The 27,094-nt window shown below is 48.5% G+C and overlaps 1 protein-coding gene across 1 annotated transcript in view; it reads left to right on the top strand.

Annotated features, from left to right (window-relative positions):
- Positions 1–27,094, top strand: part of PPARGC1A (PPARG coactivator 1 alpha) — a 194,235-nt gene that overhangs the window by 117,208 nt on the left and 49,933 nt on the right. Inside the window, exons 3-5 of the mRNA XM_060246222.1 lie at positions 12,894–13,088; positions 22,617–22,739; positions 25,623–25,827. Of these exons, the coding sequence (XP_060102205.1) occupies positions 12,894–13,088; positions 22,617–22,739; positions 25,623–25,827 (523 nt within the window). The remainder of the gene's footprint in view (positions 1–12,893; positions 13,089–22,616; positions 22,740–25,622; positions 25,828–27,094) is intronic.

Below are 27,094 nucleotides of genomic sequence, written 5' to 3' on the forward strand. Positions count from 1 at the left end.
ACCGAACACCATCGGAAATGAAATGACATCGAACTATATTAGCACCTGACTGCTTTAATGTTTTAATGTTTACTTCTAATTACGATGCATTAGGTGTTGAAATGTTACTGCGATTTTACTGGCCGTGAGCCGCCCTGAGCCTGCTTCGGCGGGGAGGGCGAGATATAAATCCAATAAACCATTAAGAGTACTAAGCTGGGCCAACGGGGCGAAATAGATACACGGCAAGGTTCCTGCGCTGAGACGTCATTGGGTTGCTTGAACCAGCAGGGGGCTGGCGATTGGGCCAGGAAAGCAGAGGTTTGGATCCTCCTTCCCATTTTTCCCAGTCCCCAAGCTCAGTCTTTTAGGCTCCAATGAGCCAGGCAGGAACTACCTCTAGACATAAAGTCCACATACACAACAGATACATTTTTCCCCCTTATGCCCAGAATTAAACTTCATTGGCCTTAAAGGTACCCCTGGACTCAAGCTTTGTTCTCCTGAAGCAGAAACAGAGGCAGAGCCGGGGAGGGACGGTGGCTCAGTGGTAGAGCATCTGCTTGGGAAGCAGAAGGTCCCAGGTTCAATCCCTGGCATCTCCAAAAAAAAGGGGTCCAGGCAAATAGGTGTGAAAAACCTCAGCTTGAGACCCTGGAGAGCCTGGTGTGAAAAACCTCAGCTTGAGACCCTGGAGAGCCGCTGCCAGTCTGAGAAGACAATACTGACTTTGATGGACCAAAGGTCTGACTCAGTATAAGACAGCTTCATATGTTCAATATGTTCAATTAACAATTAGGCCAAGTAGGCACTTGCCTAAGGGCCCCCACGCCTTTAGGGGCCCCGGGCTGGCTCCCCCTCCCCGGTTTCCCCCCTGCTTGCAGCCCTTCCCAGCCTGCACACGCAGCCAGCAACTGAGCTGCTCTTTGCCCGACTTGCCTGGCGTGGCGGCTGCTGGCGTTGTCGCCAGGTTTGCCTCTCTCTGCCTCTCCCCTGCTGCTTTGTTAAAGGGGCTTTTAAGAAGGTGCTTGCAGGCCACAGCAAATGCTGTGGGTGTTCAGACACTGAGATAATCCCCCCCCAAACAAGATTTTGAGATTCTGAAATAATTCCACCCCCCCAACAATTTTGACTGCTTAGGGCAGGGGTGTCGAACTCATTTGTTATGAGGGCCAGATCTGGCATAAAAGAGACCTTGTCGGGCTGGGCCATGTCAGGTTGGGCCAAGCCATGTCTGGCTGGGCCATGTGTGTACCTATTTAAGATCAGGTAGCAGAGATATAAATTGTATAAAAGACACAGAAAAACACCCCCCCCCCAAAAAAAAGAACCTTAAAACATGCTTAAAACGTTAGCACTCATTCATCTTAAAGATGCTTTCTTTTTATTTCCTGGGCAAAGGAAGCTCTGGCTCTTTCCTTCTTTCCCCAGGGGACGAGGGAGGGGGACCTCAGCCAATAGAAAGAACAGAAACTTGGCTCTGTAGCTCTGCTGTGCAATTGAGAGAGCCTGGCAAAGCAAGCTATTCCTCCTCAAGTGAAGCGCCTCAGCCAATGGAGAAAACAGAGGCTTTGTTCTGTAGCTCCTGTGCAATTGAGCAAGCCTGGCAAAGCAAGCTGTGATGCAGAAGGAAGCAAGAGAGAGGGGATATAGGGAGAAGGAAGCAGATGACAGCCAGTTACTTAGGGGCCTGATAGGAGCCCTCCGGGGGCCTGATTTGGCCCCCGAACAGCATGCTTGACACCCCTGGCCCAGGGTGCTCCACAGGGTTTAATCGAGCACTGAACAGAGGAAGTCCTGCTAGGTGTCCAGATGTCTCCCCCTTTCTGCTGTTCATTTGAGTCTTCTGTATTATTGTGCCTTAAATTGTTGTACCGTGAGCCGCCTTGGGTCCCATTACAGATGGATGCGAGCTGTTCCCTTTTTTTTTGCTTGTAGTTTTGGTCAGTCTGCACTGTGTGTGTGCCGCACTTTTCTTTTCTGCAGTTGCCTTTCAGAAATCCCCTTTCCTTTTCGTCGGAAAAACGAGCACTCTTCCTTCGTGCCGCCCGGCCTCAAATTTATGGGGTCATTCCCGCAAGGTGCTGAGCCGGTTCTTATTGCCTGCTGACCTCTGACTCAGCACCTGTCTGGAGCTGTTCAGCCCTCTTCAAGAATGAGGCTATCCTGTGTAATTGCCGGCATGCCCCTGTGGAAGACGAGCCTCATAAGCGGCGGTGCTGGAATAGCGAAATTTACAGCTTTTGGCTGCCGCAAAGCTTTCTCCCCGCGCTGTCAACACTCCGCCTCACACCAGGAGCGCAAAGCAGGGAGCCCGGTGCTTTAATGAACAATATGCTAAGGCTGATCTTTTGCAATATCACGAGACGCTTGTTGGTTATGCGAAATGACCTTCTCGCAAGGCTTTAGCACAACCGGCTGACTGGAAGTTTGCTCGCCGGATGGTCTTTAGCAGGCAGTGGCTAGCAGCTGCCGGAACTCGCAAAGTGTCCCATCGGTTTGGAGGAGAGGAGCCCAGCAGAACTGTTGATGGGATCTAGTTGGGGGAAAGAGAGAAACTCACATTGCAAAACAGTGCAAAGGCAAGAGCAGGGCTTTTTTTTGTAGCAGGAACTCCTTTGCATATTAGGCCACATGCCGAGGGCTGGCCTTGCCACTAGGCAAACTAGCGGTTGCCTAGGGCGCTGGGTGGTAGGGGGTGCCGAATTGGGTGCCCCCTAACTCCCTCGGCAAACGCCTAGTTTGCCTCCTCCCTCCCTTCCCTCTCTGGTCAATTCCAGTGCCGGGGAACCAGCACTCAACTGCCACACTCCCCCGCGGGCCATCTAAAGCTACCTGCCCCCCGCCGAACATCTGATAAAGACTCAAACATTCACTCAAAGTCAGCATTGCAGGGCCTGCCGGCTGGCCGGCCACAGTGGGAAGGAAAGAGTGGTCTGCCACTCCCTCCCCCTTCCTTCCCATCCAGGAAGTGGGAGGTGGTGGCAGCGCGCACCCTTTCCTTCCCGCTTCCCTGGCACTGAAATTGACCAGGGAGGGAGGAGGAGGCGCAGCCACGGGGGAGGGGGGGAAGCCAGGGGGGGAGGCGGGGCGCAGCAATCCCACAGAGGGGGGGCCCGGGAGTTTCCTAGGTTACTATTCGCCCTCGGGCCACGCCTGCACATGCCTCTGATGTAGCCAATCCTCTTGGAGCTGGAGTGGCCAAACTTGCTCAATGTAAGAGCCACATAGAATAAATCTCAGGTGTTTGAGAGCCTCAAGACATGGAACATCAGATGTTTGAGAGCCACAAAGACAGGAAAGAAAGAAGGAAGGAAGGAAAGCAAAGAGAGGGAGGGAGAGGTAGAGATAGAAAGGGACTTTAAATGCATTCTCCAAGCTGGCCAACAGGGCAATGGGGACTTTGAGAGTCACATAATATATGTGAAAGAGCCACATGTGGCTCCCGAGCCACAGTTTGGCCGTCCGTGTTTTGGAGCTTACCGTGGGCCCTGTACGAAGAGCCCTGTAAGCTCTTGGAGGACTGGCTACATCAGGGGTGTGTGTCCTAATATGCTACAAAATAAAGCCCTGGTCAAGAGTGATGGGCTAGTATCAGGGAGAGCCAGGTTCGAATCGCCGCTCATGTCATGGAAGCTTGTCGGTTGTCCTCAGGCCAGTCACATGTCATTTTTGGCCTTGCCTACATTGCAGGGTTGTTGTGAAGATGAAATGGAGGAGAGGAGAACAACATTAATCCACTTGGCGGTCCCCCACTGGGGAGAAAGGTGGGGTACAAATGAATTAAATAAACAAATCAAGGCTATTCTGGTGTAAACCCCTGAGGGGCTGGTTTGAATAACATAAGAACATAACAGAAGCCATGTTGGATCAGGCCAATGACCCATCCAGTCCAACACCCTGTGTCACACAGTGGCCAAAAACCCAAGGTCTCGTGAGGGGGTCGATCAGTGGGGCCAGGACACTAGAAGCCTTCCCACTGTTGCTCCCCCCAAGCACCAAGAATACAGAGCTTCACTTGCCCCAGACAGAGAGTTCCAACAATAATCTGTGGCTAATAGCCATGGATAGATCTCTGCTCCATATGCTTATCCAATCCCCACTTGAAGCTGTCTATGCTTGTAGCCGCCACCACCTCCTGTGGCAGTGAATTGTTAATCACCCTTTGGGTGAAGAAATACTTCCTTTTATCCATTCTATTCCGACTGCTCAGCAATTTCATTGAATGTCCACAAGTTCTCGTATTGTGAGAAAGGGGAAAAAAGGACTTCTTTCTCTACTTTCTCCATCCCATGCAGAACCTTGTAAACCTCTATCACGTCACCCCTGAGCTGACGTTTCTCCAAGCTAATGAGTTCCAAGCGTTCTAACCTTTCTTCATTCAACCACGTAGAGTTTTACTTACTGCTTTGTAACAGATCACCGTGTATCTTTACCATATTGGCCTAAGGCTAGCTCAAGAATTCCATGATGGTTTGAGATACATTCAGGTGAGGCAGCCATGCCGACCTCAAGCAACAGAACAAGGAGCACCCTTAAGACCAACAACGTTTAATTCTGGGCATAAGCTTTCATGCGCATGCACACTTCTTCGGAAGCGTACGCCCATGGAGGCTCATACCCAGAATTAAACTTTGTTGGGAGAGACAGTTTGGTGTAGTGGTTAAGTGTGCGGACTCTTATCTGGGAGAGCCGGGTTCGATTCCTCACTCCTCCACTTGCACCTGCTAGCATGGCCTTGGGTCAGCCATAGCTCTGGCAGAGGTTGTCCTTGAAAGGGCAGCTGCTGTGAGAGCCCGCTCCAGCCCCGCCCATCTTACAGGGTGTCTGTTGTGGGGGAGGAAGGTAAAGGAGATTGTGAGCCGCTCTGAGACTCTTTCGAGTGGAGGGCGGGATATAAATCCAATATCATCTTCTTCTTTTGGTCTTAATGTTGCCCTTGGTCTCAGAGTTCGTTCCAGGACAATCTGAGATGATCTTTGTGGCACCTACGTTGTGAACACTTGTAGGGGGTGAGGCTTGTTAAAAATGCACCTGGGAACTGTTTCGATTCCAAACTGTCTGAAAGAAAAAGAAGCCGAACAAAAAGTCTGGGCTTCTCTGCATGTGGGGTTCTTCTCTTGCTGCAACATTGTCAGTTTGGTGTAGTGGTTAAGTGTGCGGGCTCTTATCTGGGAGAACCAGGTTTGATTCCCCACTCCTCCACTTGCATCTGCTGGAATGGCATTGGGTCACCCATAGCTCTCACAGGAGTTGTCCTTGAAGGGGCAGCTGCTGTGAGAGCTCTGTCAGCCCCACCCACCTCACAGGATGTCTGTTGTGGGGGGAGAAGATATAGAGGATTGTAAGCCACTCTGAGTCTCTGATTCAGAAAGGGAAAAAAAGGTAAAGGTAGTCCCCTGTGCAAGCACCAGTCGTTTTGGACTCTGGGGTGATGTTGGTTTCACGTTTTCACGGCAGACTTTTTTAATGGAGTGGTTTGCCATTGCCTTCCCCAGTCACCTACACTTTCCCCCCAGCAAACTGGGTACTCATTTTACCGACCTCGGAAGGATGGAGTCAACCTGGAGCCGGCTACCTGAACCAGCTTCCGCTGGGATCGAACTCAGGTCGTGAGCAGAGGGCTCTGACTGCAGTACTTCAGCTTTACCACTCTGCGCCACGGGGCTCTCTGATTCAGAGAGATGGGTGGGGTATAACTCTGCAGTCTTCTTTTTCATATTCTTCTTCTATAAAGTTAGAGTGACTCAGGGAAAATGAAACGTCTGAAGCTGGAGAAGGGGGGGGGGGGAGAACACATCACAATTAAAACATTTCTTCACATGCCTGCCGCGCAACTCAAATCATCGTGTGCAGCAAATAGCAAGTATTTGCAGCTCCCACAGCAGCCGTGAGTCCCTGCGAAAGCCAGCATGCTGTAGCTGCGAGAGTGTGTTGGACTAGGAGGTGGGAGACCCAGGCTCAAATCCCCACTCTGCCTTGGAAGCTGCCTGCCAGTCACAGACTGTCCGCCTAAATTTGTCACTAGGCCTTAGGTGGGGGGCAGGGGTCATTTGGTAGAAAAAGAGGAGCCGGTGCTCATAAGCACACCTCACCTGCATAATATTTGCACCTGCCACACACCCCTGATATCACCGGAAGGGGTCCTGAACTACATCAGCTCAGCATCTACCTTCAAATGCTTCTTGAATTATAATTATCTTAATGAAAACTTAATCCCGATGAACTTTATAAAACGACTTTCTCCTATGCGGCTGCAGTGGCACGATGGAAATTTCCATCTGCCTACTTTGTATGTTTTGGTTATTTTCCCATTTTTGTGGGGGGGGGGGATAGGAGAAAGTTTGTCAGATCTTAGAGTTCAGGAAGATTCTCACAGGGGGGGTTGAACGGTGGAGCCCAGAAGCAAGAATTGGCGGGGGCGGGGAGGAGGTTTAAGAAAGAGCACAATAAAATTTAGAGGTTCCGGAGTTCCGCTCCTGTGAGCTTCTGCCCCAAAATTAGTCCTGGGTGGCAGTAACTTCTGTATTGCGCCACCCCTCTGCACGCCCAGCGTGTTCCGTTTCTTTTGGGGTTATTGATGTTACTCGAAAGAAAACCATTACCCGTGTGGGCAACTGTCTGCTTGTAAGATTGTTATTGCTTATTGCTTGTAAGATTGTTGATGAATTTTCTTGTACCCTTGCGGCTATATTTTGAATTATTCTGATAATTGCTTATGCCTCTTGCTCTTAAAATACTTCATGATGTAATGCGAATGATAAAATACGCACACGCTATAGTGGTTTATGACATTTATTTGGACGCCATTACAGCTAATTCTTCTTCTGTATTTATGCTTTTATATGTTGTAATCGTTAAATATATTAGCCCACCTGGAGGCTGGCATCTTTAATAAGTGTGGAAAAGTTGGGAGTGCTACACAACATCACCTATTCCTCTCTAACTTTCCGCAGCGATGTACTTCCTACCAGGTTTTTTTTGTAGTAGGAACTCCTTTACATATTAGGCCACACACCCCTGATGTAGCCAATCCTCCAAGAGCTTAGTTTGGTGTAGAGAGAGCCAGTTTAGTGTAGTGGTTAAGTGTGCAGACTCTTATCTGGGAGAACCGAGTTTGATTCCCCACTCCTCCACTTGCAGCTGCTGGAATGGCCTTGGGTCAGCCATACCTCTCACAGGACTTGTCCTTGAAAGGGCAGCTGCTGTAAAAGCTCTCTCAGCTCCACCCACCTCACAGGGTGTCTGTTGTGGGGGGAGAAGATATAGGAGATTGTAACCGCTCTGGGTCTCTGATTCAGAGAGAAAGGCAGGGATTAAATCTGCAGTTATTCTTCTTCTTCTTAGCAGGTGTGTCAAACATGCAATTCGGGGGCCGAATCAGGCCCTCGGAGGACTCCTATCAGGCCCTCAAGCAACTGGCTGTCATCTCCTTCCTTCTCCCTATCTCTTGCTTCCTTCTGCATCTCAGCTTGCTTTGCAAGGCATGCTCAATCGCACAGGAGCTACAGAGCAAAACCTCTATTTGCTCCATTGGCTGAGGCTCCTCCCTTGTGGAAGAAGGTGGGAGGGATAGCTTGCTTTGCCAGGCTCTCTCAATCACGCAGCAGAGCTACTGAGCCAAGCCTCTCTCCCTTCTATTGGTTGAGACTACTCCCTCCTCATCCCCTGGGGAAGGAAGGAACGAGCCAGAGCTTCCTTTACCCAGTTCCTTAGATCCCATGGGAGAAATACAAAGAAAGCATCTTTAAAACCAATGAGTGCTAACATTTTAAGCATGTTTTAAGTTTAATTCATATATATATGTGTGTGTGTGTGTGTGTTTGTCTGTGTCTGTTATAAAGTTGATCTCTGCTACCTGATCTTAAATAGGTTCACACATGGCCTGGCCTGGCATGACTTGGCCCCACCCAACATGTCCCGGCCCAACAAGGTCTCAATGTCAGATCCAGCCCTCATAATAAATGAGTTTGACACCCCTGGCTTACAGGGCCTACTGTAAGCTCCAGGAGGATTGGCTACATCGGGGGCGTTTGGCCTAATATGCAAAGGAGCTCCTGTTACAAAGAAAAGCCCCGCTTTCTACCATAACTAATGAAAACATCCCTGTGTAAAACAGCATTTAGGAGCAAGCACACTGTTCAGCCTCGCTAAGGTTATCTGCTTGCGTCATTTTGCTGCCCACTGGGTTCCCGGCCAGCCGTCGTGCCATTTGTGAGCGGACGCGAGCTGGCCAGGTTGGCTGCCTCCTCTGCGGTGACGTTGATTTATTTGCTTTGTAAATTGGGACTGGAGCGATAATGGGACGTTGCATTAATTGTTTTAACAGAGTTCTTCTTTGTCACATCCCCTTCGCTTGTCTCGGGGGGCGTTTGATTGTTTGAAAGCCGGGCAGAAAACCTAACTGAAATTGCTGTGACAAGGAGAGCCTGGGCCCATTCGACCTCTTGAACATCTGAAGCTGCCTTATACTGAATCAGACCCTCGGTCCATCAAAGTCAGTATTGTCTTCTCAGACTGGCAGCGGCTCTCCAGGGTCTCAAGCTGAGGCTTTTCACACCTATTTGTCTGGACCCTTTTTTTTTGGAGATGCCAGGGATTGAACCTGGGACCTTCTGCTTCCCAAGCAGATGCTCTACCACTGAGCCATTGCCCCTCCTCTTGACCAGTGTTCCCTCTAAGCTGAGTTAGCATGAGCTAGCTCACAGATTTTTAGCCTCCAGCTCACAGATTTTTGTCTTAGCTCAGGACAGATGACCCCAGAGCACAATAATTTATGCAGCAGCTCACAGCTTTAGCGGCAGTCGCTCACAACTTTAATGCCATTTGCTCACAGAGTAGAATTTTTGCTCGCAAGATTCTGCAGCTTAGAGGGAACGTTGCTCCTCACTTCTGCATATTACAGTTGTATTAACGGGCTGTTCAGAATGCCACAAGATGTGCAGAACCCTTCTGAAAAACATTCTGCTCTGTTCAAAATGGTTTTGGCTTCCCTTGGTATCCTTCCAGTATTTTGTCTGACGAGAGAGGCTCCAAATTTATTTCAGGTGAGATCTGGTGAGCACTCTGAGAGGTGTAGAAGTCCTCACCAGACATTACATAATTATTTGCAAGATTCCCCTCGCTCTGCCCCAATTCTACTGGAGAACATTAAAACTGGCTTCAAATTTTGCCTTTAGGCAACATTTCAGAGACAGCTGAAGTCTCCATAGGACTAATCGTCACTTATCTTGTATGCAAGCAGGACACGCCCACCTTTTGGCTACGATGCGCAAACAGGAGCACATCTAAAGTTTGTTGTTCTCTCAACAATGTGCAGTTGTTGGAGATGAAGTGGTAAAGACATTTCTGTTTCTTGTTCAATCACGCAGCAGAGCTACTGAGCCAAGCCTCTTTTCCTTCTGTTGGCTGAGCCTCCCTGCCGCCCCCCCCCCAGTCCCTGGGGAAGGAAGGAAAGAGCCAGAGCTTCCTTTGCCCAGTTCCCTGGATCACACAGGAGCGATACAAAGAAAGACAGATATTTTAATGCCCCTTCATAGACCTGTGGTGCGGCCTCATTTGGAATTCTGTGTGCACTTCTGGTCACCATATCTCCAAAGGGATACTGTAGAGCTGGAAACAGTACAGAGGAGGGGTGACCCAGACGATTAGCGGGTTGGAACACCTTCCCTCTAAAGAAAGGCTGAAGCGCCCGGGATTTTCAGTTCAGAAAAGTGACGACTAGGGGGAGGGGCATGAGAGGTTTATAAAATTATGCCTGGGGGATGGAGATAATTGACAAAGAGACGTTTTTCCTCCTCTCCCAAAATACTCGAAATCGAGGACATCCAATGAAGCTGGAACAAGTTCAGGACAGACAAAAGGAAATATTACTTGCAGAGGCACTGATCCTCTGAATCCCAGATCCCAGAAGGCAACAGCAGAAGAAGGCCTCAGCCTCTATGCCCTGTCGGCCGTCCAGAGGAACTGGTTGACAACTTTGTGAGACAAGATGCTGGCCTAGATGGGCTATTGGTCTGATCCAGCAGGAGTCTTCTTATATGCCTACGTTAATCCATGTGTAGGCATCCCAGCCTCCCCCTGGTTTTGGGGCCCAAACCCATTGGAATGGAGCTTGCCAGCAGGGAGATCCCTGCCTCCAAAGAGTCCTATTGCACCCAGTGTGCCTGGTGTGATGATGTCACCCAGAAGTGACGTCATCACACCGGTCATGTTGTAGGGGCTGCTCTAGCAATTTGGGTAAAAACTCTATGGCACCATAGAGGTTGTTTTTTTAACCCAAATTGCTAGAGTGCCTCCATGCAATACGCCCAGCATGATGATGTCACTTCTGGGTGACACCATTGAACTGCACAGGCAAGGAGATTTCCCTCGCTGGGAGCCAGATAAGACCAGGCAACCCTATCCATGTGGGTTCCTTGGCCTTGGTAATCTACTTTAGAAGGGTTGGGTATTGTTGGGGTAAGGGGATATGGTGAAGATGCAGGTTCTTTCCCTTTTCAGTGTTCTGGATCCAACCCCTTGTGTGTTCACATTGTTCAGGTATCAGGTTGCCAATCCCCAGGTAGGGGCAGGGGATTCCCCGATTTGGAGGCCCTCCCCCCACCTTAGGGTCATCAGAAGGCAGGGGGAGTGGAGGGAAATGCCGGCTGGGCACTCCCATTATTCTCTTGGGAGACTGATTCCCAGAGGAAATAATGGAGAATTGATCTGTGGGTTTCTGGGTCTCGGGGGGGGGGTGTTTTTTGAGGCAAAGGCAGCAATTCAATGCCTCTCCCCAAAACACCCCCAAGTTTCAAAAGGATTAGACCAGGGGGTCCAATTCTATGAGCCCCCAAAGAAGGTGCCCCTATCCTTCATTATTTCATATGGAAGGAAGGCATCTAAAAGGCGTGCAGCCCCTTTAAATGTAATAGCCAGAACTCCCTTTGAAGTTCAATGATGCTTGTCACAAACTTGCTCCTGGCTCCGCCCCAGTGTCTCCTGGCTCCACCTCCAGAGTCCCAGATATTTCTTGAAATGGACTTGGCAACCCTATTTATATATCATGTGTAATACTATATGGCAAATATGTTAGGCAGGTGCAAACCTTCTGCCCAGCTTGTTTGCTGATTCTGCACAGTCAGCTGATACAGAAAGGTGGATAGAAATTTTCCACGTTGGCTTGTGTGTGTGTGTGTGTTTTTTTAAACAATTGCATTTTTGTTTCAGGCTTTATTTATTTAATCGAGTCATTTTACCCATTCCCCCTAACTTGATTGAGTTTGTGTGGTTTGTTTCCTTAACTGCGCCTTGGCCTAAAGGGTAGATTTAACCGAGCACAAGTCAGTTCTGTTCAGATCAATCCTAATGAATCTGTACTTGGTGTTTCAGGTAGCAGTCCATGCCCAGGCCTGGGTGGTATTAAACTACTCAAGTGTGTCGACTGCCGAGAATCTCTAGGCTACTTTCTCTCACAGAGGATTTTCTTTGGCTGCCGGCAGAGTCTTTGCGTAGGCCCCGCAGGGAGTTTTCCCAAGCCCTAAGTCATTAATAATTGCCGCAACAAATCTCTAAAAATATAATAAGTGCGTTATTTTCCCGTCTTCCAAATATGTGTATCATAATTGGAACATAGCGCATTGAGGATGCGAGTGTATTAAATGTATTTGATTTGACACAAACAAGTCCCCGGTACTGAAATAAGATATCTCGTACAAATTAACGTTCCATCCACATCTGATTAGGAATTAATCGGCTTTTTCTATAATTGCAGCCTGAATTAGATAAACGTATCCAGTAGTTGACAGCTTCAAAAGACAACCTTCGTAATCCATTTATTTAAAAATGGGAAATTGCAGGCTGTCATTATAAGAGCATTGATTGCTATACTTCAGATTGCATCAAAATGAGAAGTTACATATCGGGTGACAAATTTTGATTGTGTGTTGTGGGGGGGGGGGGGTCTAAAGAGAAATAATAGGTGTTCCGCACCCCCATCTAGCTGGCTAGGAAAAGTTGTTTAATTTAGCTAGTAATAAAATTTTCATCTTCTGATTAGCTGCCTCATTTTGTGAGCCTCGTAATTTTGTTGGGTCAATTAACTGGCATTCTGTGTCGGGGTAGATGGGTATCGCAGATTTCTAATGACGTAGTTGAGGTGTTGGCGGGATGGTCTGTGCATGATAATTGAGGTGAAGTTGTTAGTATTGATGTTACAAAGATGATGAAGAAGAAGACGACTGTAGATTTATACCACGCCCTTATCTCTGAATCAGAGTATCAGAGCAGCTTACAATCTCCTTTATCTTGTTCCCCTTCAACAGATACCCTGTTGAAATGTTTCCTCTAGGCTACAGTCTTATGAGCAAAAATTGTACTTTGGGAGCTACTGGCATTAAAGTTGTGAGCTACGGCATAAATTAGTGTGCCCTGGGCCATTTTTCCTGAGCTAAAACAAAAATGTGTGCGCTGGAGGCTAAAAATCTGTGAGCTAGCTCACGCTAAATCAGCTTAGAGGGAACATTGGCTGTGAGGTGGGTGGGGCTGAGACATCTCTCACAGAAGCTGCCCTTTCAAGGACAACTCCTATGAGAGCTATGGCTGACCCGAGGCCATTCCAGCAGCTGCAAGTGGCGGAGTGGGGAATCAAACCGGTTGTCCCAGATAAGAGTCCGCAAACTGAACCGCTAGAAAGAGCTAGAAAGAGAGGAAACCATAGAAGAAGAAAATAAGCAAACCAAGGACCAATCCCAGTAGGTGTTTGTGGAAGTCCCGCCTCCAAAAAACGTCCACAATAATTCCAGATGCAGGACTTTTTGTTATTGAGATGAGAGTGGCAGTTGACACTTGTAAAAATTAATTCGGACAAATCACATTTTCCGGGGCTGTTAATCTTATTGCGCCTTCTCTCTGTTTTGTTTCGTCTCCTGAAGAAGATAGATGAAGAGAATGAAGCCAACTTGCTAGCTGTTCTCACGGAGACGCTGGACAACATCCCCGTGGATGAGGATGGATTGCCTTCCTTCGACGCCCTGACGGATGGTGATATGACCAATGAAAACGATGCTACTTCTTCGCCAATGCCTGACAGCGCCCCTCCGCCTCAGGAGGCGGAAGAACCATCTCTAGTAAGAGCATACCTTCCTACTCTTTAACAGGAAATAGAGGTGTCCTGCCTGGCTGGCTGCCCACTGCATGGGTATGATGCATTCACGTTGAGGTTCACATTTTCCCTTTAGATCAGGGGTATCAAACTCATTTGTTATGAGGGATGGATCTGATATAAATGAGGCCTTGTTGGGCCAGGCGATGTGTATTCCTATTTAAGATTAGGTAGCAGAGGTACAAACTTTATAAAGGACATAGACAAACACAATTAAATACTTAAAAAAAATACCTTAAAACCTGCTTGAAACATTAGCACTTGTTGGTATTAAAGGTGCTTTCTTTGTATCTCTCCCATGGGATCAAGGGAACTTGGGCAAAAGAAGCTCTGGCACTTTCCTTCCTTCCTTCCTTCCCCAGGGGACCAGGAGGGGGAAGGAAGAAAGGCTTGGCTCAGTAACTCTACTATGCAATTGAGAGAGCCTGGAAAAACAAGCTCTGCCTTCCCCCCTGTCCTTTCCAAGGGAGGAGCCTCAGCCAGTGAAGAGGTTTTGCTCTGTAGAGAGAGGGGAGAAGGAATCAGATAATAGCCAGTTGCTTGGGGGCCTGATAGGAGCCCTCCGGGGCCCTGATTCGGGCTCTGCGCCATGTGTTTGACACCCCTGCTTTAGATTGAAAATCCAAAGAAAACTGAATTGCTCTTGGAATTTTAGAAGGGAACAACTAGGATGAACATAACAAACAACTTCTTAACAAATTCTACTGAACAGAAATGTTAGGTGCGATTGGCTTCTAATAACCAGCACTCTTACTAACTGATATATCTAGATAAGAAGAAGAAGCAATATATTTAATTCATATTTCCTTACTTGAGGATCTCAGTTATTTTTGTAGGTGTTTGTGTGTGGATTTTCACTTGTAATAATATGTAAAAGTTCTTATTAATGAAGACTGGGTGAGTTTGATGGTGGTTTATGTGTTGTTGACAATTAGTTGGCTGATACATTTGTAAGTGGAGGGGGTCCTTTTGAAATGAGGGTTTGGGGAAAACCCAAGGCCAAATCTGATCCCCTGAGGAAAAACAAGATGGCTTCCCAGTTGCCACCGCAGAGGCAAGACTGACACTGAATAAAACATCACCGCAGACGCATATCTGTGCTCCCCAGTTTGATCGTTGTAATGGTTACTCGTTCCCCCCCACAGAACTCCTAGAAACTGTAGTTCTGCAAGGGCGGTCTGAGGGTTTAAATTCTCAGAACCCTTACCAAATTGCTGTTACCTGGATTCTTTTTTGGATGAACTGGTCGAAAACTGAGATGGTAGGTCAAATGTGCTTGAAGGGTTACCAGGTAAGACCTGGTTCACAAGCAGGCCAGTGCACTAATCTCTGCTCACGGACGTTTCCGAGTCTTCTGCTCCCATAGGACAGGGTTCACTTGTGGGGGAGAACCTGACAACCTTATAAATCAGGACCATTTGTTAACATACATGAATTTGTTAAATCAGGAAAAAGACGGAAGGATTGAATAAAGGGTTGCAATCTGATAGGTCAAACCAGTGGTGGAATTCTAACAGGAGCTCCTTTGCATATTAGGCCACACGCCCCTGATGTAGCCAATCCTCCAAGAGCTTACAAAAAAAAAGCCTTGTAAGCTCTTGGAGGATTGGCTATATCAGGGGGTGTGGCCTAATATGCAAAGGAGCTCCTGCTAGAATTCCACCACTGGGTCAAACTTATTTGGACCACTCACTACATAACAAGCATCGATGAAACGGCCATAGGCAGAGCTTCCTAGTTTCTTTAAAGGCATGTCGGTTCATTTCCTGTTTCCTCCCTCCCCTTTCCTGTATTGCCTGATGGTTTATTTACCCGAAACGTGGGAGATTCTTGATAGCTGCAGCTAATTGTGCTGTCCTATGCACACGTCCTGTAGTTGATGCCCATTAACTCTGCATAGAATGGTGCAAAGCCCATAAGAATGCTATATTGTTGTTCACTGCGCAGTGAAACGTATCATTGCCTTGAGCAGACATAGCAGTGAAACTCTCCTCTGTCGGGCAGCAAGGGTCTAAAGACCTGATACGTGAGCTGGACTGGAATCTCTATCCCCAAAAGTTCATTTCGAGTCTTCTAACCCCCTGGTGTTTGCATTTTGCTGTTGTTTGTACCAATCGGGGCCGTTTGAGGGCAAATGTAAATACAATGGCAAGCCCTCTGGACAGAAATTGGCATTCCTGTGTCTGAAAAAAGGTCAACAGATTCCTCTATTTGTGGTTGTAGCAGCCCATTCATGCAGTGCCCTTCACTCTGAGTCTCAGAGTGGCTTACAATCTCCTTTCCCATCCTCCCCCATAACAGACACCCTGTGAGGTGGGTGGGGCTGAGAGAGCTCTCCCAGAAGCTGCCCTTTCAAGGACAGAGTCACAGAGCGACCTACAGTCTCCTTTGCCTTTGTCTCCAACAACAGACCACAACTGTGAGGTAGGTGAGGCTGAGAGAGCTCTCACAGGAAGCGGCCCTTTCAAGGACAGCTCTGCGAGAGCTATGCCTGACCCAAGGCCATTCCAGGAGCTGCAAGTGGAGGAGTGGGGAATCAAACCTGGTTCTCCCAAATAAGAGAGCTATGGCTGACCCAAGGCCATTCCAGCAGCTGCAAGTGGAGGAGTGGGGAATCAAACCTGGTTCTCCCAAATAAGAGAGCTATGGCTGACCCAAGGCCATTCCATCAGCTGCAAGTGGATGAGTGGGGAATTAAACCCAGTTCTCCCAGATAAGAGAGCTATGGCTGACCCAAGGCCATTCCAGCAGCTGTAAGTGAAGGAGTGGGGAATCCAACCCGGTTCTCCCAGATATGAGTCCACACACTTAACCACTACACCAAACTGCCAAAGTATTCACCAGCTTTATGAACAGAGAGCTTCAGGCCACCATGACTGACTGTTGAATGGACCTGAAATGCACCAGTGATTGTGTTTCTAACATTGAGACATACGCACGAAATTTTAGATGAATACTAAAAATAAAAAAGAGATCTGTGAAAAGCCCCAGGCGCTGTATGATCATGGTGCTGATTCAGAGTTTCGTAGTAGAGTGAGGCCATTTACACCATGGGTTGTTTGCCGTGTTTGATAAAAGTGGGTGAGTGCGTGGGTTCTCCTTGTTTTTACTAATTCCCCACAGCACCACGGCACGATCACATGCCTCTAGAGGCTTCCCTGGCGTTTCTCCAGTCTTTCTCAAACTTACTTTGCTGCAAAGATTTTGGAGGAAGATATTGGTAAACCCTGGATGGCCGCCATGCAGGTGGAAATGTTTGGGTAATCTCTGATCTTTTAGCAGCCCCCTCCCTTCCCCCCCCCCCTCCACAACTAAGGGGACTTTTAATATTGAGAATTGAATATCACCACATTACTATATCATTATAACAATCTGCGTACCAGTATTTTTGAATTCTCGTATTTCATTTGTTTAAAAAAAAAATCTCTATCCCCTTCCAGTGTGAAGAAATGCCTTTTCCCTTCTCTCTCCACAACAAAAGGAGGCACAGACCAATGTTTCCTCTAAGCTGAGTTAGCGTGAGCTAGCTCACAGATTTGTAGCCTCCGGCTCACACATTTTTGTCTTAGCTCAGGAATAATGACCCCAGAGCACAATAATGTATGAGTAGCTCACAGCTGTAATGCCAGGAGTTCACAACTTTAATGCCAGTCGCTCACAAAGTAGAATTTTTGCTCTCAAGGCTCTGCAGCTTAGAGGGAACGTTGGTACAGACTAATCTTTTTTTTTTAAAGAAAGCTTGAAATTCAGAGAACATGATACACCATGATATTCACTTCCATTTTTTTAACTGGTGGCCCAATAGAGGAGGGATAGCTGCTACTTGGGAATAGGGAAGGGAAACCAAGGGGGAAACTTCCGCATGAAAGCTCCCATTCTTTCGGCATCTGCAGCACCACGAGGGAAACCATCTAAGCCTGTCCCCGTGTAGAAACCACCTCAGAAGGATGGAGGAGGGCTAGGAAAGATGACATTAGGTTACTAGAGGAGTCAGGCTCATAGCTACAATGGGACCCAGAGGGACAGGCTCATCCTTTCAGATCCCCTTCCAACTGTATGACTTTTTCATTGGAGGGCCCCCAATTTTTTCCCTTTTGCTCACTACCGCTCTGAACAAGTAGTATCATCGCCGCTGGTCTTTTTGCTTTCTTCTCTCCCCTTCCCTAACACAGCGTGCAGCGCAAAAGGGCGGGGAGAGTCAAGAGGTCGCTGTCTCTCTGCTACAGAGGCACGTAAGAAAGAGGTGGGGGAAGCGGAGCTGCCTTGACTGCCCAGGCGAAGGGGGGTTGTGGGACTCAGTGCAGAGAACCCAGGGCCACCAAACGAGGTGTAGTATAGAGAGCCAGTTTGGTGTAGAGGTTAAGCGCGCGGACTCTTATCTGGGAGAACTGGGTTCAATTCCCCACTCCTCCTCTTGCAGCTGCTGGAATGGCCTTGGGTCAGCCAGAGCTCTCTTATCTGGGAGAACCGGGTTCGATTCCCCACTCCTCCGCTTGCAGCTGCTGGAATGGCCTTGGGTCAGCCAGAGCTCTCTTATCTGGGAGAATCAGGTTCAATTCCCCACTCCTCTGCTTGCAGCTGCTGGAATAACCTTGGGTCAGCCATCGCTCTTTCAGGAGTTGTCCTTGAAAGGGCAGCTGCTGTAAAAGCTCTCTCAGCCTCACCTACCTCACAGGGCGTCTGTTGTGGCGGGAAGTGGGGGGAAGGTAGAGGAAACTGTACCGCTCTGAGATACAGAGTATAGGGTGGGATATAAATCCGATATCTTCTTCTTCTTTTGGCTCCCCCAAGCAACAAATCCCACTGTGGGCCCCACCAAACAGGAAACCCTGGCTACGGCCCTGAGAGGAGTCTGCTGAAAAAGGATTCGCTGTGATAAGTATTAACCATTCGTGGCAGTAGAGAAACAGAGCCTGTTGGGGAGGAATTACGATGTCTGCGAAGCTGTACGCCAGGGGTGGGGAACCTCTGTCCCGAGGGCCGTATACGGCCCTCGAGGTCACTCGGTGTGGCCCTCAGGGATTGCTGGACAGATACACCGATTGCCATGTGGCAGCCTCTCTGAGGCCTGGCTGGCCAGCGAGGATCGTGGGGCCCAGCCACGCTGTGCAGCAGCCTCCCTGGGGCCTCGCTGGCCGGCCAGAGTTGCTGCAGGGCCTGGAAAAGTTACTGTCACAACTCAATTTGCACTTGGTTATCCCAGAAGGTGTGGCCTAATATGCTAATATTAGGGGTTGTGGTCTAATATGCTACTGAGTTCCTGCTGGGCTTTTTCTACAAAAAAGCCCTGGACCTGTGCATTTGCCTAGGGTGGCGGGCCGGGTATGTGTGTGTGTGCCAGAGTAGGCTCTCCCCACATGCCTTCAAATAGAAAAAAACAATCATTTGCATTAATTTTGCTGGCCTGAATCATTCTCCCTCGGGGGAGCGCTGTTTTTTAAGTTGATAATTTTTTATGGCCCATGAATGATGTTGTAACTATCCATATGGCCCTTGGCAGAAAAAAAGGTTCCCACCCTTGCTGTACGCAAAGGCCTAAATCCTTACGTCCCAAATTCTCTGGGCCAGTTTGGGGGTAAATTATCAGAAATCTGAAACCCATAGAAAGTCACATGAGAGGATGTGCTAAAAAAACTAGGGGGTACCTTGACATCTCACACCCCTCTTCTAAGCAGACCAGAAGACTCTTTTTTATTTTTGAGTCATAATGGAAGTTCAGCATCTTGCATCTGTCACGATCGAGATAACTTGCATTTCTAGAACGATGTTATCAGCTACTAAGAAGATTCATATTACTTTCTCTGCCCGGCAGAAAAACAAGCCGAGGAGGCCAGGCTGAAAGTGCAGAGTTGTCTTTCAGCACAGTATCTTTATATGCTTTATGTGTCTCTCGGCTAGATGTTCATTCTGTGCTAGACAAATCTCGCCGTACACCAGGCTCATTTTCCCCCCTCTACCAAAAGTAGGCAGCTTTGAGACAAAAAAAAAAAAATTACCTCAACTTCCTATTTATGTGTGGCCTGCACTAATGTGCAACTTAGACAAGAGGTTTTTGTGGGCCCTCGGGATCCGTGATGTCCGTGTTTATCTGGACCTCCTTGTTGCTAATCCTTTTGTGCCTAACCAGAAGAAAAAGCGGAAAAGTGACCTGAAGGGTAAATCGGGGTCCCCACCCTTTTTGAGCCTGTGGACACGGTTGAAATTCTGAGACAGCATGGTGGGCACAGCCACAAAATGACCGCCGTAGAAGGCAGAGCCAGCAAAATGATTACCAGAGCTTAACTTCAGTGATACAGTGCAGATCCTTGTGCAACATTTTTGAAAATCTGCAAAGCCAATCAAATCTCCAGTATCAGAAGCCTTGCTGGGCAAAAAAATGTACTTTGCCCTGTCTATTTTCTAAAAACGCTTGGCGGGTCCCAGAGAAGTTGTTGTCAGGCACCCTAGCACCCACAGGCACCCTGTTGGGGTGTAAATGGTGGCCATGTTTGAAGTTTTATAGACTTGTTTGGCTTTATATACAGAACTGAGCTCATTACAGAATTGTGGTTGGCAGATGTGGGCCTCTGAAATATGCCCAGAGATGATCCACTGTGATGTTGGAACAATGTAGCTCACAGGAATTTCCCTATGAACATATGAAGCTGCCTTATACTGAATCGGACCCCCGGTCCATCAAAGTCAGTATTGTCTTCTCAGACTGGCAGCGGCTCTCCAGGGTCTCAAGCAGAGGTTTTTCATGCCTATTTGCCTGGACCCTTTTTTGGAGATGCCAGGGATTGAACCTGGGACCTTCTGCTTCCCAAGCAGGTGCTCTGCCACTGAGCCACCGTCCCTCCCTAAGGAGTGGAGAATCAATTTCTTGATTCTTTCTATGGCCTACAGAATCTTAGAGCTGCTCCGCTTTGCTTCTGTTTCATGCAGGGAGGGCAGAATATGCACTATTTTGTATATGTTCGTAGGAAAAAAAATGTACATCTACATGCCTATGTGTGTACTGACAGCATATACTCATACCAGGAGGTACAGTCTCTTTATTTTTTCCAAATAGTCACGGAGTTGCCTTGTATTGAATCAGACCAGTGGACTTCCACATCACCTACTAGGGATCCCAACCTCCCACTGGGGGCAGGGCTTCCCCCAATGTCGGGGCCTCCAACCTGGTGGCACAGGATTGGCCAGTGAGGAAGCCCAATCCCTGAAGAGCTCCATTAGCACGCAACATGCCTGGCGCAATGATGTCACCAGGAAGTGAGATAATCACACTTGGCCCATCACTCAGGGTTGCTCTAGCATTTTAGTAAAAAAACCCTCTATGGTGCCATAGAGGTAAGTCCTCCTGCCAGCAGCCAGGCCAAAACCTGGCAACGCTATCACGTACTGCCTGGTCCTTTCAGCTGGAGATGCCAGGGCTTAAACCTGGGAGCCTGTGGATGCAAAGCAGATGTGCCATTGCTGAGTCTTTAGGTAAAAATAGGCTTCACCCCCTTTGGGAAAGGTATACATGAAAATACTTAAGGTGGGAAGTGCTGGGTCCAGTCCCAGCCAATTTGTGGTTTTCAAGGCTAGAGATGATGAGAGGTGGTTTGCCATTGCCACTGTAGCAACCCTGGACTTCCATGGTGGTCTCCCCATGCAAGTACTAACCGGGGCTGACCTCGTTGAGCTTCAGATTGGACAAGTCTGGGCCACTCAGATCAGGGCATAAAAATATTACCTGGCTGGAAAAATAATCCTCTTTTGACTGCACGTCTTAGGAAGACGTGACAGGATGTAGCTTCTCGGGGCATGAATGGGGTATATAACAGGCCAAAGCCTCCTGCATCAAGAGAGCTGTGTTGTAATTAAGTAGTAGATAAAGCCGCCTGCAGGGCCAGTGCTAGGGTTTTTGGTGCCCTAGGCGAGCCCACTAGGTTCCCCCCCAAAAAATTAAAAAACAGAATTGTAGGAGAAATGAAGAAACTTGAAACGATTTGCATTTTTAATTTACAGGGTGTTTTTTTTTAAAAAAAAAAAATTGTGAGATTAAGCAATAAAAATTGTGAGACTACTGCTTGATCCTTTTAACCGGAGGGACAAGACCTTCACATAACCATTTCTACTTGATCCTTTTAGCTGGAGGTGCCAGGGACAAGACCTTGTGCATGCAAGAAAGATGCTCTGCCACTGAGCTATGGCTCCCACCCCGTGGCTCTGTGAAAGTAGAGTAGGCAGGACGAGTGGCAGCATGCAACGTCAACAGGAGCCAGTTTTTGGAAACTGTCATTGGCTCTTCTTCAGCATTTACAGTTGGTTAATTTATCCCTGCCGGGCTCCGAGGCGTGCACTGTACAGGCACTGTCCGCTTTCACGTTTCCCGGGTCTGTAACGGACCCGGGGAACGCAAAACCTGCCGGGCAGTGTCTGCGCTCCGTGGAGCCTACTTTTCATCGGGGAAGGCAGGCTCCAAGGAGCACACATGCTGTGCGTGGTGAGAGGGAGCACCCGGTGGTGCACCCTAAGCTAGGTGGCGTCCTAACCTGGCCTACTCTGACGCACTGACCGTGGCCACTCGTAGACATGAAGAATACTCTGGCTTCCATTGGGTTGGACCGGGGTTTCAACTCAGGTCTTCCAAGACAACACCTTGGACATAGTAACTCAGCTCTCATTTTTTAGAGAGTCAGATGAGCAGCTTTTGCATATGCAATCCTCGCAGTGCATGAAGCCTTGTTACCTCTGCCTCGCTACCCACCTGTCAGGCCATACAGCTGGTTGGGTTCAGCACCTCTTCTGCAGTAGGAAGGAGAAGAGGCAGAGATCGGATTTCTTCCCTGCCCTTCACTCCAAGCCTCAGAGTGATTTATAATCTCCTTTCCCTTCCCCTCCCCGCAACTGTGAGGTAGGCGGGGCTGGGGGAGCTCTTTTGAAAACTGCTTTTGTTAGAGAACAGCTCTGCAAGACCGGTGATTGATTCAAGTGCACCCAGCAGCTGCGTGTGGATGAGTGGGGAATCAAAACCTGGTTCTCCCAGATGATGACTGCATGCCACTTCTCTTCATTAGCTAGGTGCAGGGCCAGATCTAGGGGTGGGGGCAGGGGGGAGTGCTTGCCCTGGGCACCAATGGAGGGGGGGGTGCCAAATTGGGTACGGAGTCCATTCTATTCGATGGGCCCATAAGATAGAATGGGAAACGTGTACCTCTGTAGGCGCCTTCCACAGGTGCTATGTAGGATCCATCCCTATGTGATTTGATCTGTGAATATTGGACTGTCCCCAGGTATGCAAATGTTGCATGGACCTCTGGTAGACCTAGAGATGGGTCTGTATTGTGTGGTGGCCCACAGTCGTCTTGGCACATCACGCGTGGGCTTTTAGTACTAGGATCATGGCTATCAAAACTGTTTAATTGGAACCTTGGACGTAAAGATGCACGACTCTTTTGTCTCTTCTGTTCTTCTGCCATTCCCCCACCTCTTCCAAACCCCCCCCCCCCCCATGTTTCACCTGCAGCTTAAGAAGCTCTTGCTGGCTCCAGCTAACACTCAGCTAAATTACGATGAATGCAGCGGCCTCAGCACACACAATCATGCCAGCACCAATCACAGGATCAGAGCAAGCCCTATGGCGATTAAGGTAAGGCATGGATCTGTGCAGGGCGTGTCTGCCTCTATCGGGGTGATTTGTAAAGGAGTTTTCACGCCTTCCGTTGCGGACAATGGCCCTGCTTCCCGCGCTTTTTGCAATGCGTTTGTGACCACAGGAAGATTTTATTTATTTTACTTACCGTTCAGATTTATACTTTGCCCTCCCTGCTAGAGAGCCAGTTTGGTGTAGTGGTGAAGTGTGCGGACTCTTATCTGGGAGAACCGGGTTTGATTCCCCACTCCTCCACTTGCACCTGCTAGCATGGCCTTGGGTCAGCCATAGCTCTGGCAGAGGTTGTCCTTGAAAGGGCAGCTGCTGTGAGAGCCCTCTCAGCCCCACCCACCTCACAGGGTGTCTGTTGTGGGGGAGGAAGGGAAAGGAGATTGTGAGCCGCTCTGAGACTCTTCGGAGTGGAGGGTGGGATATAAATCCAATATCTTCTTCATCTTCTTCTAGCTGCTCAGGGCGGATCACAACGTAAAAAATAAACATTTAAATCAATCTAAGTAACAATTGATTTCAATAAAATAATAGGCATTCCTTTAAAACACAGGGTTTCCAGCTGGACTTAATTGGTCTCCAACTGCATAAATTGGGCTACATTCAATAATGGCTGGTACTTCAATAGTATCAGCAGGGCTTTTCTTTGTAGAAAATGCCGAGCAGGGACTCATTTGCGTATTAGGCCACACCCCCTGGTTGTCACCATTGTTTCACACGGGGTTTTTGTCGAACAAGCGCAGCGGGAACTCATTTGCATATTCGGCCACACCCCTGGCACCACCATTGTTTCTCACAGAAACTCATTTGCATATTAGGCCACACCTCCTGATGCCAAGCCAACCGGAACTGTGTTCCTGTGCGTTCCTGCTCTTAAAAAGCCCTGAGTATCAGCAGTATCGGAGCGGGGAGGGGGGGAGGGACTAAGATCTTCCTGGACGCCTGGTTGCCTCAGCCAAAGGCCTGGTGGAATAGCTCTGTAGAACAGCAATAAATCCCACAGGATAATGCATATTATCACACAGCTTTTACTTTTTTGTAAAGAGGTGGTGTGCATTTATCAGATCAAAAATGCATTTATGTACATAAGAACATAAGAGAAGCCATGTTGGATCAGGCCAATGGCCCATCCAGTCCAACACCCTGTGTCACACAGTGGCCAAATATATATATACACACACACACACACACATATACACATATATACACACAGACACACACTGTGGCTAATAGCCACTGATGGACCTCTGCTCCATATTTTTATCCAATCCCCTCTTGAAGCTGGCTATGCTTGTAGCCACCACCACCTCCTGTGGCAGTGAATTCCACATGTTAATCACCCTTTGGGTGAAGAAGTACTTCCTTTTATCCGTTTTAACCCAACTGCTCAGCAATTTCATTGAACGCCCACGAGTTCTTGTATTGTGAGAAAGGGAGAAAAGGACTTCTTTCTCTACTTTCTCCATCCCATGCATTATCTTGTAAACCTCTATCATGTCACCCTGCAGTTGACGTTTCTCCAAGCTAAAGAGTCCCAAGCGTTTCAACCTTTCTTCATAGGGAAAGTGCTCCAGCCCTTTAATCATTCTAGTTGCCCTTTTCTGGACTTTCGCCAATGCTATAATATCCTTTTTGAGGTGCGGCGACCAGAACCGCACACAGTACTCCAAATGAGACCACACCATCGATTTATACAGGGGCATGATGATACTGGCTGATTTGTTATCAATTCCCTTCCTAATAATTCCCAGCATGGCGTTGGATGGATGGATGTTACTTACAGTGCTCCTTTAGCCCTAAGACTCAAGAAGGATAACATTTATAGGCTCGGGTGCCTCTTGTGCACTCTTTTGCTTTACCACACACCTCAAGTAATAGGCAGCTGGGGTGGCTCCTATGTACAGTTTGTGCGACTCCCCCACCCGCCCTTGTTTTGAGGGAGAATTTCACAAAGCGGAGCATCCTGCGCATAGGCCTCCATATGAAGCTTCCGATGTTATTTTATGTGCTTGGAGGAGGGGGGAAGCACATCTCTTCCCCTCTGCCCAGGTGAACTGGAGAACCAGACCCAGCGCGAATCTGCATTGCCCCGTGTGGACTAAATCCCTCTGCGTTGATTCGTTCAGAATTTTTGTAACGTACCCGGGGAGATGTACGAACCACAACAAGAAGTGGCTTTTGTTCCCTTCGTGTTTTGATGCCTTGGTCCATTTCTTTGTTCTTTTCTCGTGGCTGAATCAGGCAGTGGTTTTTTTGCTTTTGTCCTATGCGCCCGAGCGGTCGGCGGTGCCGTTAAAATATTACTGATGCGTTGACACGCAACTCCGGGCTGCCGGCTCACAAGCAGCGTAACCTAGAAAAAGAAGCTCGGCAGAAAGGTCTATATCAACCATTAATTGGCTGGGATACCGACAGCAGTGTAATTCTGTTAGCAGGCTGTATTAAACAATGTTTGTCTTGCCGTTGACTGTAACTGAAAACAGAGCGTTTAGGGGTACTTAAGAGAGTTGTGAACACTGGGCTTGGGCAATCAGCAGCAAATTAAGGTTTAAACCAGCTCCCCCCCCCTCCCTTTCCATTCATAGCAAAGGCGCTGGGTGATCTTGTTAGTTATATGTTGTCGAGTGGGAACGTGAGAGAAATGAAATAAAAAGCCACATAAATGCCATTTAGGAATTTTAAATGCAATTAATTTCCCTTCCCTTGTTCTGCAAACAAGTTATTCACAGCTCATAGATCGACTGAACACTTCGCCGAAAATCTCATCGCTTCCGAAACCCTCTACCCATTCCGATAAGGTTCAGTTCGCTAATTTCAGCTTCCTTTTTTCCCCCCCTCTTCTTTTTTTTTTATTGTTTCTCATTTCTTAAGACCGAGAATTCATGGAGCAATAAAGCGAAGAGCCTTTGTCAACCGCAAAAGCCGCAGAGGCGTCCTTGCTCGGAGCTTCTCAAGTATCTGACTACAAACGATGACCCTCCGCAGACCAAACCAACAGAGAACAAGAACAGCAACAGAGACAAATGCACCTCTAAAAAGAAGGCCCTTTTGCAGTCTCAGACACATCACTTGCAAGGTAGGCTTGAGACCCAAACAAAGATGTTTTGTGGTTGCCGTGACCCAGGTGGGCATGATGAAGGTGCGGAGAAGAACAGGTGGTCTGGAACCAGTAAGAGAACCTCTCCTAGTTGCTCAGACCATGAGTAACAACTTCACTCGGTTATGGAATACATGATGCTGTCTTACCCTGAGATGGACAAATGGTCTGTCTCGCTCTGTATTGTCCGCTCTGGCTGTGGTTCTGCAGGCTCACAGCCCTGTTTCCTGCCTCTGCTGCTTGAGCTTTTTCTACCCAAGGATTGACCCTTCTGCAACCAGAAGTATGGCTAATAACAGACGGCCAGTTTGGGGCGGATGGGAGGCGTCCCCAATCAGGCTGACTCAAAAAGAAGCACCCCAAAGTATCCGCACGCTCCCCCGCAAGCCGTTCCCATCCCGTCCACGGGGCGACTTGGCGCGATCGGATGGCTGTTGCACACCATCCCCTGTAGTTTGGCCGGGGCTTCTTTTCTTTCCGTTCATTTTTTTTTTTTGTTATGCACTTGTGGGTTCACACTGCCAAGCAGGCCCGTCGCTAACCAGGAGCCTATGGGGCCTGCCCCCCCTGACAGTTTTGAAGGGCCCTTCACCCCCAGACTGCCCCTCTCCCTCTTGCGTGATTTTAATTGCATGGGAGGGGCACCCAGGAGCAGCCGCTGCCCCTCCCATGCCATGCAAAGGGTCCACAAATCAACTGATTGGTGGGGTCCAGATCACGCAGGACAGGCAGCAGAAGCAGTCACCAGCCTCCTGCATGATTTAATGGGCCCCCTTCTCCCGTGGCCCCTAGCTGTGGGGCTGCCGCCAAGACACCTCGCTTGTGCACTTCCTCATCCAAACGCCAAAGAGGCAACTGGTGTGCAGCTCAGAAATTTGCTACCCCTTCAGATGCGATAGCTTTTTGAGCAGCTCTGAGGACACTGGAGGGCGGGGTGATTATGGGATGGGGGCAGGTGACAGATGGACTCGTTCGCATGAATTTTTCAAGTTGGTTTTTGAGGTGTCTGTGGGACACCTCACACTGCCGGCCTGTAATCAGCCTATGGGTCTTCCCATTTGGCTTTGGACCTTCCTCTTCGGAGGATCCCTTGATGCTGCCGCGGAACTCTCTGTTGAGTCCTCCTCTGGGCAGAGCTAAGCGGTGGTACAAGAGTTGAATTCCCCTCCCTCCATCACTTTTGAGTCCAAGCCCAGAAACTGGTAGGAGACTATAAGACCGAGCCTCTTCTTCTTTTCTTCTTGGG

Source organism: Heteronotia binoei, chromosome 9, assembly GCF_032191835.1.
Source record: "Heteronotia binoei isolate CCM8104 ecotype False Entrance Well chromosome 9, APGP_CSIRO_Hbin_v1, whole genome shotgun sequence".
Lineage (NCBI taxonomy): Eukaryota > Metazoa > Chordata > Lepidosauria > Squamata > Gekkonidae > Heteronotia > Heteronotia binoei.